The sequence below is a fragment of the Furipterus horrens genome, unplaced genomic scaffold (assembly GCF_987537825.1).
Source record: "Furipterus horrens unplaced genomic scaffold, mFurHor1.1.pri manual_scaffold_12, whole genome shotgun sequence".
Taxonomy (NCBI): Eukaryota; Metazoa; Chordata; class Mammalia; order Chiroptera; family Furipteridae; genus Furipterus; species Furipterus horrens.
The window spans coordinates 71,118,159-71,142,039 of NW_028327182.1; the positions used below are offsets into that span (position 1 = coordinate 71,118,159).

Below are 23,881 nucleotides of genomic sequence, written 5' to 3' on the forward strand. Positions count from 1 at the left end.
AGGCCTTGTCTGTCCTTCATCCTTTCTGTGACTCTGTTCAGAGCATCTCTTCTATACCACAACTTTCCAACCAGTGGGTCTGCCCAATGACCCCTTCAGTCGTCGAACAAGGCACCCTCAGCACGGGCAATGCAGTCCACTTAGAGTGAACAGCCCAACACTGTCAATTAGTGAGAGGCCTTTCTTTTTATTAGGTGGGTTTAACCTAGTAACCTGTATTGATATGTCTAGTCTTAGTTCTGTCATCATATTTATAATATGATTTCTGGTTTACCTGAGGGTGGAAATCTTTTATTATAAGGTTTGTGTTTCTTCTGATAACCTGCAAGATTTGTATTTTTGTTCTAACGGTTACCTTTATTACTAACTATATCTTCATAAGACTTATCACTTTCCTAATCTATTACTTTTTTTTTTTTTTAAGATTTATTTATGTTAGAGAGGGAAAAGGAGGGAGAAAGAGAGGGAGAGAAACAACAATGTCTGGTTACCTCTCATGTGTCCCCAGCTGGGACCTAGTCCGCAACCCAGGCATGTGCCCTGATTGAGAATTGAACCAGCAACCCTTTGGTTCTCAGGCTGGCACTCAATCCACTGAGCCACACCAGTCAGAGCTTAATCTATTACTTTAAATGGCATTAACACCCTGAACAATAATAATCAGTGTCCTTTTTCTTTCAGCCATCTGATTTTAGAAGATGTTTTCATGTTTATATCTTTTAATATATTTATATCTGTTTTACTTGCTTCATGAGCTTTAAAATATTATCTTTTGACACTGGGTTTTAAAAAATGATGGTTACAAAACATATTACCTCTTATCTCTTCTTCCCCTATCGACTTTTGTCTTTTATTTTTTTAAACAATTTTTTAAATTTATTGATTTGAGAGAGAAGAGAGACAGACAGACTGACAGACATCGATTTGTTGCTGCACTTATTCGTGCATTCACTGGTTGATTCTCATATGTGCCCTGACCAGGGATGGAACCCTCAACCTTGGTGTATCAGGATGACACTCTAACCAAGTGAGCTCCCTGGCCAGAGCAAACACATTTTTAAAATACACTATATTGTATAATACATATTAAAAAGTACAAGAATCCTAAGTAGACAGCATGATCAACTGTCATAAGTGAATATGCCCAGGCACCACCATCCAGATGGAGAAACAGAGCACAACCACCACCCAGAAAACCCTGCCACAGCCCCTCCATCACCACCACCTTCCCATTGGAGGTAATATTCAGGGGTGGGCAAAAGTCAGTTTACAGTTGTTGAGCAGGCAAAGCAGAGTTTATTCTTGTATTATTTTTTAATTGTATTGTTTTCCATACAGACAACTGTAGACATACTTTTGCCCTACCCTGCAGCTACAAGGAATGATGCTTGGGGCATCCGAGAATGATTCCTGTTGAGTTAACGTGCTGGGACAGTGTTCCTAAATTCGGCTTTAGTGAACTGCCAGAAGAATTCCAAAGTGGCTCTACAAACTTACCTCTCTCCGCAGGATATGGCAGTTCTCATGTCCCATATCCTCACCATTTGCTATTGTCTACTTTAAAGTTTTTAGTCATTCTGTTGGTAGTATAATGTATATCACTATGGTTCTAAATCTTCACTTACCTGATGTTAATGAGAGTGAGTACCTTGACATAAATGTAAGGCCTTTTTTCAATGAGGTTATCTTATTGATTTATAGAAGCTCTTTATACATCTGAATAAGCTGTCACACTTATATAAATATCTTCTCACATTCTATAGGCTTGTTTTTTCATATTCTTAAGGGGTTTCTGATAGACATTACTAATTATAGCATAATGATTAATCTTTCATTTCTTTTATAGTTATTCTCTATGTTACCTTCTGAAAGCGTTAGCATTTCACCTTTCATGTTCAGATTTACAACCCAACTCATAGCGGGGGGTGTGTGTGTGTGTGTGTGTGTGTGTGTGTGTGTGTGTGTGTGTGTGTGTGTGTGTGTGTGTGTGTGTGTGTGTGTGTGTCTGGTGTGTGTGTGTGTCTGGTGTGTGTGTGTGTGTGTGTGTGTGTCTGGTGTGTGTGTGTGTGTGTCTGGTGTGTGTGTGTCTGGTGTGTGTGTGTGTGTCATGGTCAAGATACAGTTAGTTACCTAACACTGTTCATTCCTTATACACTCACCACTGTTCTCAGTGCCACCTCTGTGAGGAATTCATGATCCCTAATACTGTGGGGCTATTTCTGGACATTCCTCTCTTCCACTGACTTGTCCTTCCTTGAGACACTGTTGTTAATTACTGTAATTTTAAGTCCTGAGTATATAAGTATACTCAATTATAAATGTGTATCCTCTAATTTTGTTTTTGTTCAATATTATCTTTACTATGTTAGGCCCTATGTATTTCCACATAAGTTTTAGAATTAGCCTGTCATTTTCTACTAATAAACAAACAAACTGTTGGATTAGAACTGGGTTTGCATTAAATCCATACATCAATTTTCCAATCTATGAACTTGACACATTTGTCTACTTATTTAGAGTCCCTATTTAGAGTCCTTATAACATCACTCAGTAATGGAGTGGTCTGCAAACTTTTTTTGAAAAGGGACAGAGAAAATATGTTAGGATTTGCAGACCATATGGCCTTTGTTTCATTTACTCAACTCGATTGCTACAGCACAAAAGCAACCACAGACAATATGTAAATGAGAGGGCATGACTGTCCCAGTAAAACTATCTACAAAAACAGATGGGAGAACAAATTTGGCCTGCAAGCCTTAGATTGCCAAGCCCTGTTTTATAGTTTTCTGTATAGAGGTCTTGTATGTATTTTATTACATTTTAATGTTCATTTAATGGCATTTCTTTTAAATTTTCATTTTGTTTGTTGTTGACAGGAAGATATATAATTGATTTTTGCATATTGACCTTGTTCCTGCTACCTTGATGAATTGACATGAATTCTAGTAATTTATCTAAAGATTACTTTGGATTTTTCGGTATCTACAACAATGACTTTTGCAAAAAAAAAAAAGGACAGCTTTCTTTCTTCCACTTTGTATTTCTTTTTCTTGGTTTACAACACTGGTTGGATCACCAGTGCAACACTGACTGAAGTGGGGTCAGCACCACACCCCACTCCTACAGCCAGGGAGACACTTCTAATACTGCACCATCAGCTTGTTTTGCTGTAGGTTTTTCGGACAAACATTTTATCAGATTTTACTTGGTATTTAATGACTTTCTTCATCTACTCAAATGATCATAATTTTTCTCCTTTAGTTTGTACATGTGGTGAATTATAACATATTTATTAGAATGGTAACAAGAACTTTGTACTTTGGGAATGAACTAAGACTTATTTGTAATGTCCCATCCTTTGATATATCACAGCTTGGTAATATTCTGTTCAGGCTCTTACTCCCACATTCCTGACAGAGACTAGTATGGAGCAGAGAGCAACAAAACCAGGCTTGTCCAAATGCTCTGTTGTGTAGGTTTGACTTTGGAACCAGGTAACTATTTTACACAATTAAATTCAATTTTATTTTACAAATAAAAGCTATCCTAAAAGTTAAAAGAAAAAATGAAACCAATTAATCTAAATGTGTATTGAGTTGGTGACAGAACCTTTTGGAAGTAACTATTTCAAGAGGCATTACAACATGGAATCTGCGCTACTACCTCATGGACGCACTGTTAGATAACTATGCTGTTGCTATACTGTTAGCAGTAGTATCCCGATTCTTGTTCTGTGTGTTGCGTGAGTGTTGTTGGACAGCAAATAACTCATAATGCTAATGTTAGAAACCAAGATTTCTAATGTATAAGATATATAAAAAAAGAAAGCACTTTAATCCAAAATTTGAATTAGAAATATTATTAAAGTAGGAGTTCTGAGAAAAACCGCAGATACTTAGGGAACCCTTTATCCAACAGCAGCATGTGAAGAAAAACCACGGCAACAAAATGCTGAGAGCGAAGCAAGCAGAACAACTTCCGTCAGACTCAGGATTTACTGCACTCAGCAATCTCAGGATTCTGAGAGCTTTTCAGCAGTCTTCTTGCATAGTCTCTTTAAAACTTCAGTGGACCCTTAGGTCTAAATAATTGCTTCATAAATTATTTTGCCTATTGAGTTAAAATAATTTCTCCGATAGTAGTTTCAGCTTTTAGATGTCCTACTGTATCCCTAAGCATATCTGAATAAAATGCACTGAATAAACCTGACTTATTATGTAGATCTTGTTCCACTCAGGCACTGATGGTTAACAGTCTAGAGAAAGAATCATCAGTTCCCACACAACTGGCCACCATGCTATTATCAAAGTGTGAAAATCCTAAGGACTGATTTTTGTATATTTATATGGTTTAGTAATTCACTGGAAGAGCAAATTCTCTGGAGCATGTGGCAGTTTTAAAAATCACAGCAGTGTCTAGTATTATTGAATACTAAATGCTAAATAACTGATATATATTGCCACATGTAAGTAACTCACTCCTATTTTACAAAAAGGAAACTACATCTTAGAGGAGTCAAGTCACCATAAGGCATAAAGCCAGTGAGGTCAAGTTGTGGTTGAACTTCAATCTGTCTGGTAGCTAGGCGTGTGTCTCTCTGTGTATGCAAACTCTGGCAGTTCATAATCATAAACAACCACTGTTAGCAATACAAATGGAGCAAGTACTCCTGTTTCTAAAATACCCAGAAGAAACAACTTGTGCTGCAAATTGTGCATTTTTAAAGCTAAACACAATCCTCTATCACTAATTTTAAGGGAATACTCAAAAATAAAACTAATCAAAATGTATTAACTTAAAATAATTGTCTGTCACCAGTCCAAGAGTAAGCATCTCAGAAAAGTAAAAGATTATACAACTTACATCAAATACAAGAAATCTCATAAATGGCTAAATTTGCTCAATAACTCCTCATAAGTCAAGGTGATGGAGGACATAAACTACTTTAGTAAGGTCATTGAAAATAGCAATAGTGAAGAAATTTGGTTCAGATATGTATATATGTAACCACCAGCTTCAAATAATAAAGCAATGCGGAGTTGAGGTCCCGCTCTGAGGGGGTACCAATATATATGAGTTTAAATAGCAGCATTTCGACACTTACTAATGAAAAGTGGCAAGAGATTTGTGATTCTCATGTGTATTATTCTTTATTTTTTAAACATGATGGTAGTGATGGTGTCCACTCCTCTTAAAACAGCACTTCCTCAGGACTCCAAATGTAGATGGGGGCATAGTCTCAGCTTTAGAAACATTTCACCATGAAATATATTTGTCATATTGGCGAATATAATGGCAATATGTTCATTATTTAAATTGATAAGTCCACTAGTATAAAAACCATACCTCAGTTTCACGCTGCTTCTTTTTCTCTTCAAACTGCAATCGTCTCTGCAATTCTTCCAGGGCAGCTCTGTATATTGCATCCTGAGTATTCTGAAGCTCAATGATTTGATCAAACACGGCTCTAAGTTGATTTAAAAGTGTCTGAAGAGATAAGATTTTTTTTATGAATAGAGCCCCAACATACTTATTGCTAAGTTTTTCCAATAAAATGTTGATAATCAGTATTAAGATACTATAACACAGTACTAAGATACTATAAAACAAGGTATCAACTCACATTCTCAAAAATCCTCATTAATTGTTCTTTCATTCATTATCAAACACTTAGTGAACATTTACTATGTAGCAGCACTATACCAGGTCCTGGCAAAACCCCATAAGTCTGTATCACCATAGCAACAGCAGTCTGACGTACCCCAAGTACTCTATGCAAATTACCTCTAAACCTCACAAAAACCTTATAAACTCAGAAGTGCTGCCCCACATTTCAAAGCTACAAGTAGCTAAGTTAGGAGTTGGACTATTCCACAGTTTAGAAAGGAAAGGAATGGAAAGTACTTCAAGGTTTTTCTTTGTTTTGTTTGGTGATTCATACCAAAACCAAACACTGAGATTATAAGAAAGGAAATTCTTAATAAAATGTTTTTTTTTTTAAATTCAGCAAGGTTTTTAAACAACAGGTGTCATATTTTATGACAGGAAAGAAAAGATGGTTTAACACTGTGGGGAGACTCTAAATGTTTTGAAAACATAACAGTGCTACAGTACATTTCTCTAGTTCACTGCTTAAGTTTTGTAGTGTTCTTCAGTATACAGCTACCATATTCTAGTTTTTCTTTCTCCTAGTGCAGCACAAGAAGAGGGAGGAAACAGAATGAGATCTACAGTACAGAATCATTTATGTAAATAAAAAATACACCCATGCAAAGTACCATACACACACACATATGTCCAAGGTTATACAGCAAACACATTGACATGGGTGCCAACAGTGAGGAGCAACAAACATGAGGTTTTTTGTGGACTGACAACAACAATGTGACACAACTGAAGAGAATTAATTCTATTCTCTGCCATCTCAGGGTTTTTATTAAAAACCATTAACAATTTGAGGAGGAAGAAAGATAATTTCAATAGTGCAGGGAAAGAAAACCCGTGTGTAAAAATTTAACACCCACTCATGATTTATATAAAACATCTAAACAAACTAGAACCTTAATTTGATAAAGATCCTATCAGATGTCTTGGCAAACATCGCCACCAATGGTGAAACAATGAAACATCTCTTCAATGTCGGCAACCAGAATAGGAACAGAATCATAGGTATGGGGATCATCTGGAGAGTTATCAGCTGGGATGGGGAAGGGGAAGAAAGGAAGAAATGGTGCAGGGACTAAGAAGCATAATGGGTTGGTATAAGTTAATAATAATATAGGAAAGGGTGAAGCCAAAGAACTTATATGCACAACCCATGGACATGAACTAAGAAGGGTGGGATTGCTGGAGGGAAGGGGGGCGGTGCTGGATGGAGGGGAGCAAAGGAAAAAAAATTGGGACAACTGTAACAGCATAATCATTAAAATATATTAAAAAAAAAAAGATAAGGAGGCCCACTGGTGCTCCTAGCAACCTAAGTGAATACCCTAAGGCAAGAAAAAGCAACAGAAGGTACATCCTGTGGAAAGACACAGAACTGTTTTTCCTTGAATAAAGCAGGATCTAAGAGGACCTAGAAAATAACGGAATAAATAAATGGATAAAAGATCAGAGTAAAGAATAGCATTCCTAAAGACAAGCCAAATTCCACAAATGTAGTAGTAATCTAACAAAAGATTTGCAAAATGTTTATAGGAGAAAAATGGTATGACTTTTTAATTGAGAAGGATAAAAGAAACCTAGAAAACTTGAGAGGCTCCAAGTTCATGGATGGGAAGATACAAGAAAACTTGGACTAGCTCTGTTGTTGAAAACAATTTTAGAGACAGTGAAGACATGTACAATACCATGCCCATCACCATCGTCTGATGGATGTGGGTTCTGCCCTACTAAAATATTTCCTTTTGTGGAGCAACAGTAATATTTGGGTTCAAATTTCATTTACTAACAGTTGAGCTAATGTCTGAAGCTTAAGTAAAACAAAACTGAAATTACAGAACAGCTTAATTCAAAAGAACTCAGATATTGCCAAATGGACAGTTCATACTCTTGGTAATTTACTACAATGTACTTGTGGGAGACAACAACAATGCAGACCTGACTTGAATGACAGAAAGACAGGGAACTCTGAGATTCATAAATAAACACTATGATTATTTTAAAAGTTGTTTGTTTTTTGGAAGGATCGTATTTTATTTTTTTAAAAAGGCAAAACAAAAGATGAAGATGGTATAATATTCTGTTTTAATAATGATTTATTTCCTCTAATTTCTTTCTTTATTGTAGTGAAATAAAAATTCATTCTTTTTGGAACAATTAATTAATCTGTGAGGTATTTACTGCTGTTTACTTTAAGCTAAGGATGCCATACCAGGTTCTGTCAGCAATCTGTTCAGCAAGATAGTTGCAACAGTGTGTCCTGAGGTGACATCGGTTTGCAGCAATTTACTGTGCTACTCAGGATTTTTCCCAATAATGCACAAATAAAAATTACAAAAATGTACACACACACCTGCAACTATCACACCACAACCTCCAACTTCAAAATTATATGTATGAAACAGCCTTATTTTTCTTAATAAGTGATATAATAAAAAATACCCTTGTTTTATACAAGGGTAAGCAAAATCAGGTTTATAGCTGTGAGTATATAAGTTTATTCTCATACTATTATTTATTAATTGTTGCATTATTTATATGTATTACAACTGTAAACCTACTTTTGCGCACCACTGTATATTGGGATCCTTAAAAAACTAAATCCTTTTAATAATTATTTTAAATAAATCATCAAATTAAAAGTAAAATCATCAGCAAGAGACATTTCAGAAACAATTATTAAGCACTTAGCACAATGACTCTTTCAATGAAGTTTGTCAGGACCAATTCATATGGAAACATTCCATTATCACAAGAAAATCATGTTACAGGCAAAAATATTTTCTTCCTTTCATTCTGTTCTTATCAGTGGAAATGTTCTAGAGGCAAGAAGTCTGACTATTTAACTTGTTTCATACAGAACAGTCATGTACGTAAGTTGGTTAAAACTCCTATGTTATCAGTTACGTGAGTGCTCCTTATTTACCACAGTTAGTTATTTCAGTGTGGATATCACCCTTGGTAGTTCCCATGTTTTCTGAAAAGCATTAACTCTAATAGTCACGAATCTCTATAAAATACACACATACAACATGACTTTTAATGATTTAAAAACAGTAACAACTAACACTTACGTGCCAGGTACTACGATGAACAGTTTAAGTGAATTACATACTTTAATTTTCACAAATCTCTGCAGCAGAGACAAGTATTGTGCCCTTTTAAATGAGAACACTGGGGTCAAAAGCTGTGAAGTGGGACTGAGAACTAATCCAACTGCCTGCAGAGCCCCTCCATGTGCTGTCTGGCCAGGACTCTTGGGACACACATGACAGTGAATGCCTTGAGTCCAAGAATGCTGTCTTATTTGTTACTACAACTCATCCGAGTTGTATGAGGATGCTCATCTACATCCACTGAAAAATAAACATGTCAACTGACACAATTCATAGAAACTATAACTTCTATGATCTCAGCCTGGTAAAGACAAGGCTTAACAACAGTAATAGAGGCTAAACGGTCTGAGATGTGCACTTCTTAAATTACTAATTACATTCAGAGTATTTTAAATTACTTTTATGCCAGTATTTCAATGCATTTATAAAAAACATTCTATAGAGACGCACCTTTGATGTGAGCAATTCTTTTACACATATCATCAACAATTATCAAAATGTTTTCCCAGCCATAGTTGGCTAAACTAGATATACTAAAAATTTACACAAAATTAAAGCCCTTTCAAGCTCTGCGTCTTCCATGGAAGGATCCTTGAAGAGTGGAGGTTTAGTAGTAAGCAGCCCTCTGCAAGCCTGAAATTTCTTTGAAGTTGCACATTTAATGTTAAAATGCACTTAAAATTTTGCCTCCTGTTTCACAATATATTTGTTCAAGTGTAAACAAGGTGTTCCCTGTTTCCCCACACTTAAAATCAAAACTTCTGGCAGACTAACCACATAGAATACGCACCTCTTAGAATAGGGGTCTAAAGGAAATGAATGTTAGCACAAAAGCGTAGGGCCTGGAAATGCTTAAGCTTTATCTAGAAAAACAGCCTGCTTTCTAACTCATGCAGCCAGATGCTGACATACTGAAGGCAAAACATAGAGAAGACCATTATCCCCAGATTAAAAAAACGAACTTAGAGCCAGGAGAGCCTGCATTTTCTCACACCATTCTTCTGGATCGTTTTGTTTTTACACTGCTTTTGTTAGTTTATTTTGTCCACATTATCACCCCTCCACAAATCAAAGCCATCACTCATGATTACTTGTTCTCTTTTGAACAACCACAGGAGGACAGTATTACACCTAGGAAATGAATGGGCATTATCATATTCTTTACTATTTTGACATCCATTTTAGAGCACTTTCTTGTTTCAGCACTATTATTTCAATTCTGTTCAGAAACAGTGCACCTTGAACATAACACTATTAATAAAATTGTCTTAATCACTACTAATCTGGGCATCAGGCAATTTCTAAGATTCTCCATTTGATAGGAACCCACAAAAAGAAGAATATGATTATTTCTGCTTCTTGTCTCTAAACTACACAGCAGCCTTACCCTGGAATCAGTGTCCAGGAGACACCGGGAGATGATGGTATCCAAGAACACCTCGTGTGCCGCAATGATGTGGTCCAAATCTTGGGCCTGCTGCACTTTGTTCCAAAGTTCATCCCAAGAACATTCCAGAACCTAGGAACAACAATGCAAAACATAGGGATAAGGTTGTGTTCTTCCTCCTATAGTGTCTTTTATACGTAACACCATACAAAGTCATAAGACATGAATTATTTAAACTAAAATCAACAAATGATTTGAACATACCTCAAATGTAATGTAATACTGCATTTGATGAATGAAATGAACCATCTCAGATGCCAGAATGTGACAGTGATGCAGCACCCCAGAGAACTCTGCAAGAGAGCCAAAGAACTGCTGTTAGACACCACAGGGAAACACACGTAAAATCAACACAATGCTCTCCCTCCTATATAGCTGCAATTTAAAAAAAATCACTAGCTTTAACTTCTGACCCCTTAAAATAAGAAACAACTTTTTCATAATCAATTTCTGTGCTGTTCAAGCTAAATAAAGATTTAGCTATCTCATCAAGTAGCATTATATTACTTTACAGAATCTAAGGACCTAATAAAGAATGGCATAAAACAAAATAATTGCATTTGAAAATTAAATAGAAAAATTTTATCTTATAATAACGCAATATCTTGAATAAACGTAAGCTCAATTGTATGGCTTCTTTACAATTAGTCTGCCCACTGTGCATGAAACACTTACTATTCCCTAACTATTTGGAAACAAAAGTGACATTTCCTTAAGGACCCAAATGTGACCTTGTCACCTGAGAGAAACATGAACCTTGCAGGGAGATGAGCCTGAGCCCAGACTCTGCTTCTATTCTTTACGAGATTATAAAACCATCAAAAGGCTTGAAGGTCACCATGGAGCAGCCGATCTCTGCTCGCATTTTTAATTTTTTTGTTCAAAGACTCTACCAGAGTATGATGTGACACTATTGTACATGAGGGTTCAATCAGAGATGGCTCCATTAATGGAAGGACTACAAAGAGATTTTAATATGGGTCAGACCTGACATAGTCTTGTTACCACTCCAAATGCCTTGAATTAATTAGTTACCTAGATAAATCTTGTTACTGCACGCAGTCATTTGAAAAACCATTCTTGTCCCTTCTTAAGAGAGCGATGTGGAAGTAAAATATATAAACAGGTATGAAAAAATAAATCACAATATGCACTTTAAGAAATACTCCTTTCTGCATTTAAGAATTAAGTGGCACTGGGGATTTTGCTGGCCTGGTTTAACATACACCATTTAACAAGGAAAGAAACAGCATGGCCACCTCAAAATATTAGCATGTGCTCCAAATACACCTGATGTCTTCCACACCATCAGAAATATGTAATCCATGAATATGGTCAATACTCTTCTAAAATACAGACTATAAGCTTCATAAGCCTAGAATGAAAAATGGACTTTTTTCTACTGAAACTATCAAATGGGGCTAATATTTCTAGTCTAATACTCATAGCCTATTTAACCAAAATTACTTTCAATGTAAAAGAGCATAATGAAATGCTCTTTTAAGTGATAGTCATCATATCATGGTTTAAGTAAGCTTCTCAGGGAAGTAACTACCATTTACTACCATTTCTATAGCAACTACCTTTTCTATTTAGATCGTCCCCCCTAAAGCCAGGCAATCTCTCTGGAGTGGTGTCTGCATATATTTAAAACACTCAACATGTATGCAGGTGTGCACAACACATACTGGTCCTCAAGATCTTTCTGGGTGACTTCCAGCCAAGATGGAGGCGTAGACAGACACGCTGTGTCTCCCTCCACAACTAAGAAGGAAAACAACTACCTCAAAACTAGAGACAACCAGATGTTCCAGAAAATCAAACTGCATGGAAGTCCAACAAAGATATAAAGAAGAAATACTCATCCAGACAGGTAGAAGGGGAGGGGCCAAGGCAGAGAGGACACAGTATTGTGGTGGCAGCAGTGGTGACAGTGGCAGGCTGGCAGAAAGCTCAGTCACACATTTTAAAAAGTCAGGAGGGACACCTGGGGAGTGCTCCCAGCACCAGACTGCACAGCTCACAGTTCCAGCACTGTGGAAAATAAAGCTTCATTGCTTCTGACTGTGCAAACTAGTGGGGGTTGGGGTGGGGGCAGAAACTGCCGGTCTCTCAGCAGAGTGCACTTGTTTAAAGGGCCCCCATGGTCCTAGAACATCCAAAGACCCACACACTCTGGGAGTGAAGGCCAGGGCAACAGCTAGAGGGGTGCCAGTCCCATACAGAAGTGGAAGAAGTGCCTGGAAAAGGAGCGAGTGCTGAGCGGGTGGCATTGTTCCCTCTCAGACCCCTCCCTCACATACAGCACCACAACAGTGGTGAAATGGATCACTCTGTACTGACAAACACCTAAGGCTCTGCCCCTTCCAATGTAACAGGAGCGACAGCTCTACCTAACAAACAGAGGCAAACAAACACAGGAGCCTGTCAAGTTGAGGAGATAGCGTAGTATGGCCCAAAAGGGGGAATGGATCAAGGTTCCAGTGGGAGAACTAAGCGACGAGGAGATAGCCAACATAACAGATGAGGAGACAGCCAACTTAACAGATGCAGAGTTTCAAACACTGATGATAAAGATGCTCACAGACTTGACAAATATGCTTGAGTATGGCAGACGCATAAGAAAAGAAGTGAAAGCTATGCTAAGTGAAACGAAGGAAAATGCACACAAAACCAATGGTGAAGGGAAGAAAACCAGGGTTCAAATCAATGATTTGAAACATAAGGAAAAAAGTCAATCAGTACAGAATGAGGAAACAAGAATTGAAAAAAATGAGGAGAGGCTTGGGAACCTCTGGAACAACTTTAAACGTGCCAACCTTCGAATCATGGGAGTGCCAGAAGAAGAAGAGGAAGAGCAAGAAATTGAAAACTTATGTAAAAAAATAATGGAGAAAAACTCCCCAAATTTGGTGAAGGAAATAGACATACAAGTCCAGGAAGCACGGAGAGTCCCGGGTGAGTTGGACCCAGAGGGGACCACACCAAGACACATCATGATTAAAATGCCAAAGGTGAAAGATAAAGAGAAAATCTTAAAAGCAGCAAGAGAGAAGCATAGAGTTGCCTACAAAGGGATGTCTATAAGACTATCAGCTGATTTCTCAAAAGACACTTTCCAGGCAAGAAGGGACTGGCAAGAAGTATTCAATGTGATTAAAAGCAACCTACAACCAAGATTACTCTATCCAGCAAAGCTATCATTTAGAATGGAAGGGCAGATGAAGTGCTTCCCAGACAATGTGAAGCTAAAAGAGTTCACCCTCACCAAGCCATTATTATATGAAATGTCAAAGGGACTTACTTAAGAAAAAGAAGATCAAAGCTATGAACACTAAAACGACAACAAACTCACAACTATCAACAACTAAATCTAAAAAGTAAAAACAAAATCCAACTAAGCAAACCAGAATAGGAACAGAATCATAGGTATGGGGATCATTTGGAGGGTTATCAGCTGGGAGTGGGAAGGGGGAGAAATGGGGATATGGGCAGGGATTAAGAATTATAATCGGTTGGTACAAAATAGATGGGGGAAGTTAATAATAATATAGGAAAGGGTGAAGCCAAAGAACTTATATGCACGACCCATGGACATGAACTAAGTGGGGTGGAATTGCTGGAGGGAAGGGAGTTACTGGTTAAGAGGGGAGCAAAGGGGAAAAAAATTGGAACTACTGTAACAACATAATCAATAAAATATACTTAAAAAAAGATATTTCTAGAGTGTGATTTGATTTCTTTATAGTGTGACAAAGTTACATAAAAGAATCTAGATATCATTTGTGGAAGGCTTTTTAAAAAAATTTTCTTAGTTTTATCACAGAATTCTGGTACAATTTTTCATAGGGAAACAAACTGAGTAATGTCTTTACATACCAAACATAATGACAGTCCGGTCTCACTTTGCTATTCAGTGTCTCTGAATATATCCTCTAGGGCACTCTGAATATTCCTAAAATGCATTGCTTGGCACATATTCACAGTGAATGCCGTCAACTTATTTTTTCAGCCTTGTGAACAACAATGCAGTTTACACTTAGCCATCTTGACATTTTTCTACCAGAGAAAGTTTAACATCACTGACAAAACTGTAGATCTATTCATACACTCCTGACAGATGACTTATGAAAATGTTAACTAGACAACTCTCAGTACTATATCTGGGGGAACCCTATACTTATTTCAGAAGCATAAAAACCAGCACTACTTAGATATCAAGTCATTACACTGGTTTTCAGTAGCAGTTTCTACCAAGATTTTTTTCCATTTCATTTTTGAACTCCTTTGTAAACCAGAACTTTTCTTTTGGCATTAAGACAAATAGATAAATAGACATGTAGTGATTAATTCATTAATTGTTTTATAATCTCTGAATTACATGAGTGTACAGTTTCTCCCCTATTGATTAGTCATCTAGAGTCTTTAATGTCAGCCACATTTGGAAATGAAAATGCAAATGAATGACCACAAACAAAAATATTTACCAAAAAAAAAAAAAAAAAGAACTATCATGTAATGTTGGTGTCAACCTAAAATTCATGGCACCCAACCTCAGCTAATCCTCCATGGTGCTGAGAAATCCTTCATTTTCTCCCTCTTGCTCTGAAATAGCTGTTTCAGCTCTTGCTGTCGTGGACTCTGATCCGCCACCTCTCTCTACTCTCCCTCACAGGTTACAAGGAAAAGCAGCTGTCAGGTGGGAATTTCTTCACCCACCCTCTGGCCACCAAGCCCACAAACTCACCAGCAGCACAGCTTTAAAGCTAATCCCAGCCCCACCTCTGTGCTGCAGTGTCCTCTTCTTCTCTTGCTTTCCTTCTAGGATTCATCAACCTTTACTTCCTTCTTCCCATCAACATTTAAAACCACCTTTTAAACAAACAAAACTCTGCAGCCGTTAAGTTTTTTTGTACATGAGTGACTACTGCCCGTTGCCTTCCCTTCCTTACCCCTGCCACCCTCTAACTGCCAAGTGGACATGACTGGTCAGCACTAGCCAAAGTCACCCTCAAACAACAGGACAGTTCTCAGCCTTAGTTGACTTCTTGCAGCTGTGGCCATATTTCATCTTTCCTACTCCTTGAAATCCTTCTCCATTTGGTTTCAGTGAAACTATTCCTTCCATTCCTCTGCCACCTGTCTGGTGGTTTCTCCTCATCTCCCTTAGGAGGGCCTATCCCATTGCTCTCTACTTCAAGACTTCTCTTCTTGATCTATTTCTAGGTAAGCTCGTTAATTCCATGGCTTCAAGTATCATCTAAAGTTAATTACATCTAAAGCCTTTATCTCCAGTTTGGATGTCTTGGGCTTCAGGTCAATCTAAGCAAATGTACGGTGTATGTCCTTAAAAACATCTGAAATTAATGTAGCTGAAATGGAAGCATTACCCTGAAACATCCTCTTCCTACAGCACTCCCCGGACTGATGAATGACACCACCACCCACCGGCTCCTCCAGCTAGAGACCAGGCTGCCACCATACTGCTCACCTCTGCACACAAGCACCAAGCCCTGCCTCTCACGTCTCTCTCAGGTCCATCCACTCACCCCAACCCCAGAGCTGCTGTGCTCACCAAGGCCAATGCCATTCCTCACACATTATCACAACTGATTGGTGTGCTGACCTCCATTCTCGCTCTGCGGATCCAGTTTTCTCAGTGATGCCAGAGGAGTTTTAAGAAAACACAAATCCAAGCATGTCAGGCCTAACCCTTCCATGGCTCCCACTGCCACTGAAATCAAACTAACAGCTTTCGAGGTCTCTGCTTAGCACTCCTGCCCCACCCACCTCACCCTCTTCCTGAAAATGCTGTTCTGACAGATCACTGACCTACCTTCTACTCCCACACCCTTGACTAATGTGTTCTCCTTTCTAGATGCCAACTTGGGTGCCACCACCTCTGGGAAAGTCTTTTTTATGCCACCCACATCTGTCAGGTGTCCGCTTTTTGTATTCCCATAACACTCAATCTTTTCCAAGCCAAACAACGTTTCACAGTGTATTGTAAGTTCTTGTTTAAATGTACATTTGCCCTAATAGGCAAGACGCTTCTTGACCACAGGGACCCTGTTTATCCTATCTGTCACTGGGTACCAAGAGAGGCAGCACAAAGCAGGCCCTTAATAATTATTTACTGAATGAGTGATTTAGATCCTCAAAATTGAAGCAGATAGTTGGCATTCACCTATGTCTTGACTATTTAAATTCACAACCTTTTCAAAAGGTTTCCATGACCAAGGCAAATTTAACAATGTAAAAATGTGTTGTTTTCTTTTATGGCCTTAAAGTACTACCAAATAATATGTTTTCTGTCTTGAAAAATCATCTTTTTGTGTGTCTAAAATGAGCACAGCATCTTTATGGCATTCTCCCAAAATAAAGCCTGAGGCTGCTGCTATGAGGACACTGCTTGTGGAAAAGAAATCTGATAAAATAATCCACGTAATAAAAGTCTGAAATCCCTATAATACAATTCTTTCTCTTCCCTATATGAGAAATTAGTCAAACACTACATACTGTATTTTGGAAATATCTCACTGACTATGAAAACAATTCATAAGCAGAATAAATTTACAAGGTATAAATGGATCCTTTAATTCCTAAAAAATACAATTTAACAACTTATACCTGAAACACCCTCTGAATCTCTTTACCCAGCATCCTGAAAATATATTTAAAACAAGGTTAAAATATAAGAACTTGTGTTTATATACTTGACCACAAATAACTATATAACTCTTAAGAATCCCTAAAGCAAAGGCAACATTTGCACTGAGGTCCTATAATTACACAAATACAGTAAATCTCCCACTAAGCTAACTTAACAATAGACAGTTTTATTTACAACATCGAAAACAACCAGCTCTTCACTTTAGTTTATTTAAGTATTAGTCATAAGTAATTCTTTACTGCCCTCTAAAGGTTGTTGAAAGAACTTCAACTTTGATTTAAAAACACAAATGGCTCCTACAGGGCTTGACCATGTGGTTTAGGTATCTTCAATCAGAAGAATCTGCTCATGTGAGATGTACCATAAACAGCATTGAGTGTGGTTAGAAATTATAAAAGTTTCTTGTTTTAAAATACCCTCAAACATTTTCTTCATAATTTCATAATCACTTCCTTCAACCTATATTTATAATTGAGGTTACCATGTTTAAAACTGACTTCATCAGAGACTTCCGGCCAAGATGGAGGCTTAGACGGACGCGCTAGGTCTCCCTCTACAACTAGAGAGGAATACAACTACTTCAAAACAAAGGATAACTAGAAATTCCAGAAAATAAAACTACACGGAAGCCCAACATATGAAGTTATAAACCAGCGGCGCTCTTTGGGCAGGTAGGACGAGCGAAAGGGGGCGGTGCTGTTTGCGGTCGCACCTGGGACAACGGCAGGGAGAACAATCCCGGCTGCAGTCGAACCCCCGGCAGTTCGCGACCCCAACGCTAGGGAAAGCAGCCACCACATCGCCTTGAACAGTGAGGCCCAGGGGGGCGGGAGGACGGATCCTGGTCTCCTAGCGGAATAACTGTGTGAATCCATCTTGGACCCCCGCCCCCAAAGAAAGCGCCACAGGGCTGCGAAATAGGTCGCGGACAGGCACCAGTCGCTGGCTTGTGACGACAAAGCACCACGGCACAGCAAGAAAGGCTGCCAAAGGGCGCCGGTCGCTGGGTCATTACGAGTACACAGGCACTGCCCCCGACAGCCGGCCCAAGAAAACAAAACGCATCTGTCAAAATGAGGCAGACAAGTATAGAAATCCCGGTGGCACAGCTCACCAGGCAACAGATGGAGAACCTGACAGATGAACAGATAAGAAACCTGTCAGATGCTCAGTTCTGGGCCATTGTTATCAGGTGGCTTACAGAATTCACAAAAGATCTGGAAAAAGATGAGAAAGAAGCGAAAAACACTCATAACGAAAGGAACAAAACCACATACGAGACAGATGGTGAGGAAATAAAATCCAGAGTTCATTTCAACAAACCGGAATATGGAGAAGGAACAAGCAGTCAACTAATGCAGCGAGAGGAAATGGGAAGCAACGATGAGAGGATCAGAAACCTCTGGGACAGCTATAAAAGGCCCAACATAAGAATCATTGGTTTGCCAGAGAGCGAGGAAGATGAACTAGAACTTGAAAAATTGAGTGAAAATATAATAAAGGAGAACTTCCCAGACTTGGGGAAGGAAATAGACTTACAGGTCCAGGAAGCACAGAGAGTTCCAAAAAAACTGGACCCAGGGAGAACCACTCCAAGACACATTATAATCAAAATGTCAAAAATTAAAGATAGAGAATCTTAAAAGCAGCAAGAGAGAAGAAAAGAATTATGTACAAAGGGGTCCCAATTAGACTATCAGCTGACTTCTCAAGGGAGACCCTGAAGGCAAGAAGGGACTGGCAAGAAATATTCAAAGTAATGAAAATCCAAAACCTACAACCACGAATACTCTATCCAGCGAAATTGTCTTTCAGAATAGAAGGACAGAGAAAGTGTTTCCAGGACAAAATAAAACTGAAAGAGTTCATTAGATCCAAACCACTGTTATATGAGATGTTAAAGGGACTGGTTTAGAAAAAGGAGGATCAAGACAATGAAATCTAAAATGAAAACTGCATCACAAGAAACAACAGAAGCTAGGGAATTGAAACAAAGGCAAACTAAACAGGCAACGAGAGTGGAAAAAGAACTATAGGTACAGGGAACATATTGGGGGGAGGTCAACAGGGAGGGGGAATGGGGAGAGGGAGGGGGATGATATAGGAATTAAGGATCATGGTAGGAGGGAATGGAATAGACAGAGAGAGGTTGAGAAGAACTGTATGCACAACTAATGGACATGATCTAAAAGGGGGGGACAACTGGAGGGAGGGGGGCCACCGGGTGGAGGGGAGCAGAGGGAAGGGAAATTGGCACAAATGTAATATTATAATCAATAAAACACATTAATAAAAAATAAATAAATAAAATAAAACTGACTTCATCAAATTGCCCATCTCATTTATTTCTCCAGGCTACGGATTCAGAGGACATTGGTGAGAACCAGGATTTTCCACATCACCTGTGTTCAGTGTCTCTACTCATGGTGAAGGTCCTTCTGCAGACATCATCTGGTGTCTACTGTATCACGAGGCAAGTAGCAATGACTGTACACATAGTGCTCTCCTGAGGCAGCGCTGCTCTAGCTACTTTACACAGCTTTAATTCTAATAACCCTAGGAGGTGAGTGCTATCATCACCCCCATCCCCCAAATGAGGAAACTGAGGCAGAAGATTAGAAAATCAGCTTGAGGTCACAGCTCGATGCTGGTGGAGTCGGGACTAACACGGAAAATGCAACCCAGGATCTGTGCAGACAAACTTAAGCCTCAGCTTTAGAGTCCAGCAGGGAGAGCATCTTACAAATGTATCATTATTCAGAACTACTTACTACTTGTCCACACATACAAAAATGCGAGAGACAAAAGGAAACTTTTTAAAGAAAAAAGTGTCTGTTCATCTTTAAGCTATCTTACTCTGTATGGAACACTGTCAATTAGAAGATGCATCATTAATAATCACTGAGAATGAAAAATAGCTGTCAATTAAAATAGCAAAATGCCGTAACAATCCCATACCAACATGTCACTTACAAGGGAGATGACCACCTCTCTCACCCCCACCATGTTCAATTTTATTTCTAATAAGGTCCAAAAAGGAGATTATTTTAATACCACTCTTTTGGGGAAGGGGTACTCCATTCACTCCATTCACTCCCTTCCCCCAATATACAAAGGTTGAGAAAGAATACAAACTCACCTATATCTGTCTACTTCATTTTGTTAAATGTTACTTGAAATACAAGCTTAGTTTCCAATAATAGGGATACTTTTTAGATAAACTGAATCTAACAGAAAAAAATTCCACACCACTGGAAAGAATCTAAAACATTTTAGTATCAACAATTGTTTTTTGTTCAACTGAATGGCAAATACATAAAAAAGGGTATAAACATCTTGGTAGACCATTATCAAAACCCCTGCCATAAACATATCATTTGCAAGGGTAACTATTTACTCCAACCCACTTATTTTTATGAATATTATTTAAAATGATTCCTACGGTGACAATTATTGATATTGTACATATGACCAAATCCCCTATACACACTGTACATATGTATAAAACTCCAAAAATTGTTTACAGAAGCACTCTATAGAATCATTTTTATATTTTTCCTCAGATAGATGGTTGGTGGGACATTTCTAAATTTGCTGTATTAACAAGACTAACTACCTGGTTGATTTCTCTGTATTAACTTGCCTGGCCACTAACAACTTTAAAACACTTTCTTATTTACTAAAGGTAAGAACATCACACCCCAAAAGAAACAAAGACAAAAAACATTATTTTCCTGAAGAAAGAGGGGCGGGGGAGGAGAAGAATAAGGGTGAGGAGGAGGAGGAAGTGTTTACACTGATCAATAATTTTAAAAGCATTTAAAAAACTGAAATGAACTGCCATTTTCACCTGTCAAACTGACAATTTGTTTGAATGTAATAGCTGTGCAGACAACTTTCAAGCAGTGAGAGCTGTGCAGCCTTCCTGAAAGTAAACAGCATGTACTGACAGTTAAAATATAAACACTAAATATTAGCATATAAAGGAAAATTAAAATTCATATCTGTTAACCCAGCAATTCCATTTCCAATTTATCTATTCTAAAGAAATATTCAGAGATTTATAAAATATATATTTACAAAAAACTTATGGCAGTATTTAAATTAGTGTAAAAGAAGTAAAAAAAAAAATGTTCAACAATGACAAAAAATACGTATACACAAGGAAATACACTATTAAAAATACTTTAGCCCTAGCTGTTGTGGCTCAGTGGATTGAGCACCGGCCTGCAAACCAAAGGGCCACTGGTTCGATTCCCAGTCGGGGCATGTGCCTTGGTTGCAGGCCAGGTCCCCAGTTGGGGCATGTGAGAGGCAACCACACATTGATGTTTCTCTCCCTTTCTCCCTCCCTTAGCCTCTCTCTAAAAATAAATAAATAAAATCTTTAAAAAATAAAATAAAATAAAAATAAAAATAGAAAATTAATGACAGAAAATTAATCAAACAAATGTATTAGTTATCTTCAGGTAGAAAACAAAACTCATTGCTGATTATTCAATATAAGAGAAAAGCCACTTCATATAGACATAGCTAAGTTGATATTCAAGTCAGAACAATGTATCACAACCAACTAATATTTAAAATTGTTACAGAGCTCAGATATCCCAGGGCTAAACATATTACTGATGCTTATTTTGAAACAAGAAGAGTGATACAATGACAAAGTATTTGCATCACATTGATCTAAATCAGACAATAAGAAAGATGCTGGCACAGAGAAGTGACAGCTAAGAACTACTCTACTCAACAGTATTAAAAATGCAGAGAATGAGAATTGCAGGCAAACTGAATGACTTGCAAGTGCACAGCCAGTGAAATAAGTGAGTAATCCTGTGACACACCATGAGAGAGGATCATGAGATAACGGGGAAGAGTTAACAGGAGCAGAGCCGGAGGACAGCGTGAGGTTCTCTCCACAACTGACTCCTCCTCCTGTCTCCTTCCAAGAGGCACCCACATGTTAGTCAACCCACATTGACTAGAATGGGGATGTTGAAGGCAGTATTTACTGTTCACAACCATTACAGTATTTAAAAGAAGATGTCCCCCTCACTTCCTTCTCAGCTATTTCAGAGGATCCCTATGATTAATTTTCTATAAAATGTATCCAGAGGAAGCTAGGTCAAAAGCATGACTACCATGATCTACTGGAAAAGACCTGCTGGGAACAGAGAAAACATGGACACTAAGTAAAAACTGCCAATTCTGTTTGTCAACACACAGACAGGTGCCTTCTAAGACTCCCAGGCTTCTGGGGTACCATTGTTCCGGATTTTTGGGATTTTTGACCTAGGAAGCAAGCAAAGATCACGTACACCTTTCTTCAAACAACTGCTCCTTTTTAAACAATTATTATACTTCCACCAATTAAATAATTAAGAGTATAATAGTTTAGTTCTTCTTTAGAGACATACTTCTTGAAATATTTTCTCAAAGGTTTTAAACAAATTCAAATTCAATATAAAGATTTCAAAATTATTCATAATTGAAATCATTCAATATTTGTAACATTAAAATAAACTTTGACTATCTGACATGAGAATTTTTACTATAGCTTTAAAATTGTAAAAATAATATAAAATATTTCCATCTCGTGGTTTATGAACCAAAACAAGACATCAAAGCAATTCCCAGACATTAATTAAAACACTAAATAAATGGTAAATGAGCCAGTGATTTTTTTAAAGTTTTATTTCCTTAATAGTAATTAAAAAGAAACAAAAAAAAAAACTGAAGTACACATATGAGTACTACAGTGAAAAATAATGTAATTCTAAAATAAACTTAATGGTCCAAAAACTCTAACTTGAGTCCATTTTTTTTCCAAGTTGCACTGAAGCCAAGATAAGCAATATTACAAATGAACCTTATCACAAAAGCTTAATCCAAAAGCACAATAATGAATCACTTTTCAGTTCAATTACTTTTAAGTGAAGTTTCATTTTTGCTAAGCTGCTGGTAAGCACACACCAGCTGTGACACATGGCCACCGAAACTACCTTCTGAGAGGTTTACCTGGCATGTTTCTCAGGAGCTTTGCATTGCACATATGTCCCTTTCGTATGTCAGTAAGGATATATTCCATCCGCTTAGCCCTCCAAAGGAAGTTAAATACTCTTAGGTAGTGGCTCATACATTCTCGAGTAAACACCTATAAAGAACAAAAGACAGGTCAATAGAATTCTGTGACATACGGATTCTCCCAGTATAGAGCTCAGTAATTTTTCCTTTTTTTAACAAAGAAGCCAGAGAACACACAATCAATTCCAGTAGATTCTAAGTAATATGTAAGCAACTAATATGGTCCATTTTAGGAAAGTATTATTATGTAACAACTGATTTTTTATGTGCTAAGCAGCATGCCAAGTAAATCCATAATAATAGAAGGTAGATATTTTAATGCCAATTTTACCAATAGGGAGACTGAGGCCTAAGTAAGGTCACACAGCTAGTAAATGGTGTACTGGGATTTTTAAACCTAGCCTAATCCTGGTCTAAAATGTGAAATCTTCACAAGTCCAAATGTAAAGCAGTGTTTTCTACCCTAACCCTGAAGAATGTGTGAGGGTAGTGAATCTCAGGGAAGGAGGGCCTAGGAGAATCTCTACTCTCAAAAGAGGCCTCTAACTTATTTTAACACATGTACTTGTTGCTTTTGAGGACCATTTCACCGCAAATAGATAGCAGTTTCACAACCAGGGGTGATGAGCCCTATAGGGAGGAACTGGGCAAGGTCTGCTTTCTATTCCCACTTCCCTCCTACAGTGCCCAGATTTAGCAAATAAAAACACAGATAACTCAATTAAATTTAAGGTCAAATAATCCATAAATAATTTTCTAGTGTAAGTATGTCCCATGCATAAAGGTAACAGGGTTTTCTGAAGATTTTAGTCACTCTTCTGACACATTTTCATCCCTTTATAATGCCTGAAGCACATTTAGAGTGACCTCATTTACCGAGAATCCATATACACGTTACTG

The 23,881-nt window shown here is 37.8% G+C and overlaps 1 protein-coding gene across 1 annotated transcript in view; it reads right to left on the reverse strand.

The window, feature by feature from the left end:
• TUBGCP3 (tubulin gamma complex component 3) overlaps positions 1 to 23,881 on the reverse strand; it is a 118,750-nt gene that overhangs the window by 5,307 nt on the left and 89,562 nt on the right. Inside the window, exons 17-20 of the mRNA XM_090258319.1 lie at positions 22,916 to 23,051; positions 10,429 to 10,517; positions 10,165 to 10,296; positions 5,347 to 5,487 (exon numbers count right to left, since the gene is read on the reverse strand). Of these exons, the coding sequence (XP_090114445.1) occupies positions 5,347 to 5,487; positions 10,165 to 10,296; positions 10,429 to 10,517; positions 22,916 to 23,051 (498 nt within the window). The remainder of the gene's footprint in view (positions 1 to 5,346; positions 5,488 to 10,164; positions 10,297 to 10,428; positions 10,518 to 22,915; positions 23,052 to 23,881) is intronic.